This window comes from Lolium rigidum, chromosome 1 (genome assembly GCF_022539505.1).
Source record: "Lolium rigidum isolate FL_2022 chromosome 1, APGP_CSIRO_Lrig_0.1, whole genome shotgun sequence".
Taxonomy (NCBI): Eukaryota; Viridiplantae; Streptophyta; class Magnoliopsida; order Poales; family Poaceae; genus Lolium; species Lolium rigidum.
This window is the reverse complement of record NC_061508.1, coordinates 85,548,865-85,553,537: the sequence shown is the minus strand read 5'-3', so window position 1 is coordinate 85,553,537 and position 4,673 is coordinate 85,548,865. Positions and strand designations below refer to the sequence as shown.

Below are 4,673 nucleotides of genomic sequence, written 5' to 3'. Positions count from 1 at the left end.
TGGGCAAAGAATTTCTTGACCAAAATTTTGGCAGCCAACTCTTGCTAAATATTTGGTAGGGCTAGTGTGGGTACCAACCAAACACACCCGTAGTACCAAAATGAATTTTCAGTATTCACATTTTTTTTTGTTTTTTTGTCGATTTGGATTTGTGTCCGAATAAAAAAAAAAGCGCGACTTTACCAGACTGCCTGCGCAGCGGCGCTACCTGCCTTCGTCTGCTTCTTCCTTCCGTCGCCCGCCTCCCCTCCCCTCCTCCACCCCACCAGCCATGGCCACCCATCACCACCTCCTCCCACTCCTCCTCCTCGTCCTCCTCCTCGCCCCCTCCCCCGCCGCCGCCCACGAGTCCCACATCTCCGCGGTGATCGGCTCCAGCGGGCTGGCCTTCGCCAAGGACGTGCTGATCGGGGAGGCGGCGCGGTCCCTCACCCCGCTCCGCCTGCCGGGGGCGGAAAAGTCCATGCGCGTGCCCTTCCTCGGTGGCGTGCGCGCCGCCGTCTCAAACATCACGCTCTTCCACCTCGACGTCGGGGATGACTCGGCGCTCCGCCCGGGCGACTCCGGCCTGCTCGTCGTCGCCTCCGGGGTCAGCGCCAACATCAGCATGGCCTGGAGCTACTCCTACGACTCCTGGTACTTCGGGCCCCTACAGATCTCCGACAGCGGCACCGCATCCATCCTGGTAATCGACTAATTGTTTCTCTGGTTTTTTTTTTTTTTGGCCGGCTTGAACTACAAGGAAGGCTGTGTAATCTGTACATGTGAGCTCCTCGGCTAGATTTAGTTTGGAATCATCATGTGAATTGCATATTAATCACGTACCAAGTTACTCTTTAAGTAGGCACCAAACAATCATGGCTTAATGAGGTAAAACAATGCAGCATCAGACTTTCAACAATTATTACTTGACCAGCTGTTGTTAGGGGGGAACTAGTGTAGGAATTATACTCAATGCTGATGATACTCAATGGTACAGCGAGTACAAGCTGGATACCAGTACTGACTTAGAGCATCTCTAGCAGATAACGCATCCCGCCGAACCGCAAAACACGGATGCGGTAAACCGCAGCACCATTTTGCAGTGTGAGAAGTGTCGTGGCAGAACAGTTCCTGCAACTAGTACCATAAAAAAAAGACTGCTCTTTACTGTTTTGCGTATGCGGTATCTATTTTGCCAATTCGCGCGGAACCGCAAATGTTTTGTTGTTTATGTAATATTTCTGACTATAGATGAAATTAAACCTCAATTTATTGCAATGTTAATAAAATCAATTATTGTTTCAATATCACACAGTACACCAACATCCCAATTTACAATAATGGTTCAAATCAAATAAATGAATGGTCCAATATGGGGAAAATAATAGTTGCAAACAAACGTTGCACGAATTGGAAATGAAATGAGGAAACAAAGAGACTAGAGGCCAAACAGCTGCCAGCGAAGATTCATTGCTACCCGTGAAGATTCATTGCTAAATCTAGACAAAAATCTAAGAAAGAGGCATAATCCCATCCCAAATACCTTGGAGCGGTGGCAACTTGAACGGCAGGCTACGTAACAGAGCGCGGGAGGGTAGCACGGATACGGCCGCAAACGGCATGAACACGCGGTTCTGAGCCTCTCACCTCCTCCCATGGAGCTACAGTTGGAATCCATGGCGGCGGCGGTAGGCGGCGCTCACGGGTGAAATAGGACGGGCGCCTCAGCTCCGACGACAGGTGAACAAAGGTGTTGGCGGTGGATCTGCTCCTCGGTGGCGCGGCGTGGCCGGAGCGGCGTAGATTTAGGGCAGTTGGTGGCGGTGGCGGCGCGAGGCTTCCTAGCGGAAGCAAGCTGAATGTTCAAGCGCGGGTCTTTTTCTTCAATATGTGGAAAGCGGCAAATTTCGTCTGCGGAACCGAGGATATGGAATACTCGGGCTCAAATATGCGGAGAGCTGCAAAACAAATTCCGTGCCGACCATTTTTTTTGTATTTGCGCATGACGATTTTTCGGTCCGATCCCGCAAACTCACGGTTATTTTACAGGTTTCGGCGGGATGCGGTATCTGCTAGAGATGCTCTTACCATCTGTCTTGTTGCTGGTCGCTTTATGCATTTCTTTATTCCTTGAATTTCTTGAAGAGTAGTGTGAATTCTATACATTTCTTATTAGCATGATGAAATATTTGAATACTAAATCATCCCGTCTGACAAAACACTACCCATTTTACTGACAGTTTTTTTATGGTTTGATTTATGTTCGGCAAATAAGTCTAATAAATGTCATCAGCATTATGGTCTTGAAATCTCAGATTAACCTTCAGTCAAGTTGTGGCTAATGTTTCATATTATTCAAATTAACCTTTATAAAGTTTGCGAAATGCTCTAGATATGGCTTATGATGATATTGCTTTTTTTGCATGGTGCAAACTTCCTAGGCCAACTGATACTAGGTTACTTTCTACTATCTTTTTGATGATGTTTATCTATTCTGCTACTGAGAAGAAGCAGCTCATGAATCTTTTGTGTGTGTAAGGTTCAAGGAATGGAAGTTGGGATAACCATGGAAATCAAAAATTACAATGGAAGTTTGGCTCTGAACGTCTCGCAGTGTGGCTGTTATGTGAAGGACTTGGAGATATCTCTGGATGGTGGAGCATCTTGGTTTTATCAAGGGTATGCCCTCCTTCTGTATCTCTTCGGAAAAAATTGTTTCTGAGCGTTTCTGAGCGTTTGAGGATATCTCTCGTGGTGTAAAACATGCATAATTTAGAGAGACTGGGACAAAAACATTTGAGACATGTCAAGTAAAACTTTATTTAATTGAACTTTGTGCATCTTCTGAGACTTGAAAACAAATGGAATGTCATACATGCCTTTGATCAGTCGCATTTACAGATATTGACATATGATTTTTTTTTCTAATTTGTCAATTTTTGTCTTCTCTATATACTTAGACATGTCAATAGGCTAAAGCCTCCTATTTTAACATTTTTTTCCTATTGGCCTTCTTTTTGAAGGTTAATAAATGCTTTTGAGGATGATATTAGAGCTGCGGTTGAGAAGGTAGTACCGGAAAATATCATTGGCAGCACTTCAAAACTGGACTCGTTTCTTCAAGGTCTCCCTAGGAGTGTCAGTCTGGACAACATCACTGCTCTGAACATGACTTTCATGAACGATCCACAATACGGAAATTCCTCCATTGAGTTTGATATCAACGGGTTGTTCACTTCTGCGGTTGCAAAGACTAGCAATTTGCAGAAGCATCCTCAGCTTTCATTATCTTGTGGTGGAGCATCAAATATGCTTGTGCTTTCACTCGATGAAACCGTGTTCAATTCAGCATTAGATGTTTACTACAAGGTAATCAAACGTTTTCAATAATACGTCAAGAATGTTTGACCTTGTGGGTTTTACATTATCCCCTTTTCTTTCTTCAGGCGGGTTCCATGCATTGGGTTGTCGACAAAGTTTCTGATCAATCTCTACTGAATACAGCTGGCTGGAAATTTATCATTCCACGCTTATATTGGAGCTATCCAAATGATGACATGGTCCTGAACATTTCGATGGCTTCATCCCCAATAATGTGGATTACATCTGAAAATATTGGTGCTACCATTAACGCGGACATGATAATTGATGTTTTACATGGCACGGAGACAATTCCAGTTGCATGCATATCTGTGGTGAGAAAACCTCAAATTCTGGACTTCACTTACGATGTGCTCTTGTTGCTCCATTGCTCCAAGAATGGAAATAAGAAATCTTAGGAAGTCTGTAGCCATCATTACTTGCAATTTTAACAGTATCTTAACTTCAGCATATTTTCTTTTGTAATTTCAAATTGTAGAGTCATATTTCCAAGTAGGATTCTAACAACTGGAACGTTGCAGGTCGTAAGCGCCTCAGGAGTTGTGGAGGCATCAGGAAATAAAGTATACGGTAGGGTTGAGTTAAATGATTTCTCCCTGTCCTTGAAGTGGAGTAATATCGGAAATTTCCATATGTCTTTGATTCAGGTATTCCACCGTCTTTATGCACATTTATTTTGTCTGTTTTCTTATCAGTATTATTATTGCAGAGCTGAATTACTCTCCTAGTGGACTTCTGGTTTCTGATTTTATTTCCTCACGAATGTTTCATTTGCAGGGAGTGATACGGGTTTTCCTGAACACTGCGTGCATGCCATACCTGAACTCGCGGCTCGGGCATGGATTCATCTTGCCTGTGGTCCATGGCTTCACTCTGAAAGACGTCTACGTGATTACCTCTACCCCGCAGTTGACGCTCTGTTCCGATATCGCCTTCGCCAATGCGAGTAGCCTGGCGAGTTTGCCGGTTTTGTGATAACCGTCCGTGGGATTGTACGGAGCATGTAACCCTCTCTTCAGGGCTGCAAGCTAGGCCCTGGGCTGGGGGTGTCTGCACATATGTGTACATTATTGTCCATAGTCCTCTCTGTCAAAACAGAAACAAAGATAATTCTCATTAATTTGTACATATTTATTTTCTGCTGTTTTATATGATTCCTTTTTATGCTCCTGGTTCCCTGGAAAAATGAAGTGGTATTTGTATCTGGTGTGTGCTCGTCTCATGTGCATAAGCTAGCTGCATTATGGTTTGAAACTTGTCTGTATATCATGTGTTCACTTTTGTTTAAGCATTATGAATCCTAAGAAGTA

General features: G+C 44.1%; 1 protein-coding gene across 1 annotated transcript; it reads left to right on the top strand.

The window, feature by feature from the left end:
- Window positions 1-271: 271 nt before the first annotated feature.
- LOC124676962 (putative BPI/LBP family protein At1g04970) lies at window positions 272-4,468 on the top strand. The gene is made up of 6 exons (XM_047212977.1): window positions 272-685; window positions 2,522-2,661; window positions 3,006-3,351; window positions 3,429-3,677; window positions 3,885-4,010; window positions 4,141-4,468. Exons 1-6 carry the CDS (start codon window positions 272-274, stop codon window positions 4,336-4,338), a joined length of 1,473 nt encoding a protein of 490 aa, XP_047068933.1. The 3' UTR covers window positions 4,339-4,468.
- The last annotated feature ends 205 nt before the right edge of the window (window positions 4,469-4,673 follow it).

Excerpts from the sequence above, each read along its gene's own strand:
- LOC124676962 (XM_047212977.1), top strand. The coding sequence starts at position 272 with ATGGCCACCCATCACCACCTCCTCCCACTCCTCCTCCTCGTCCTCCTC. Across the intron at positions 3,352-3,428 it reads CATTAGATGTTTACTACAAG|GCGGGTTCCATGCATTGGGT; the intron begins GTAATCAAACGT and ends TTCTTTCTTCAG. Across the intron at positions 4,011-4,140 it reads TCCATATGTCTTTGATTCAG|GGAGTGATACGGGTTTTCCT; the intron begins GTATTCCACCGT and ends TTTCATTTGCAG.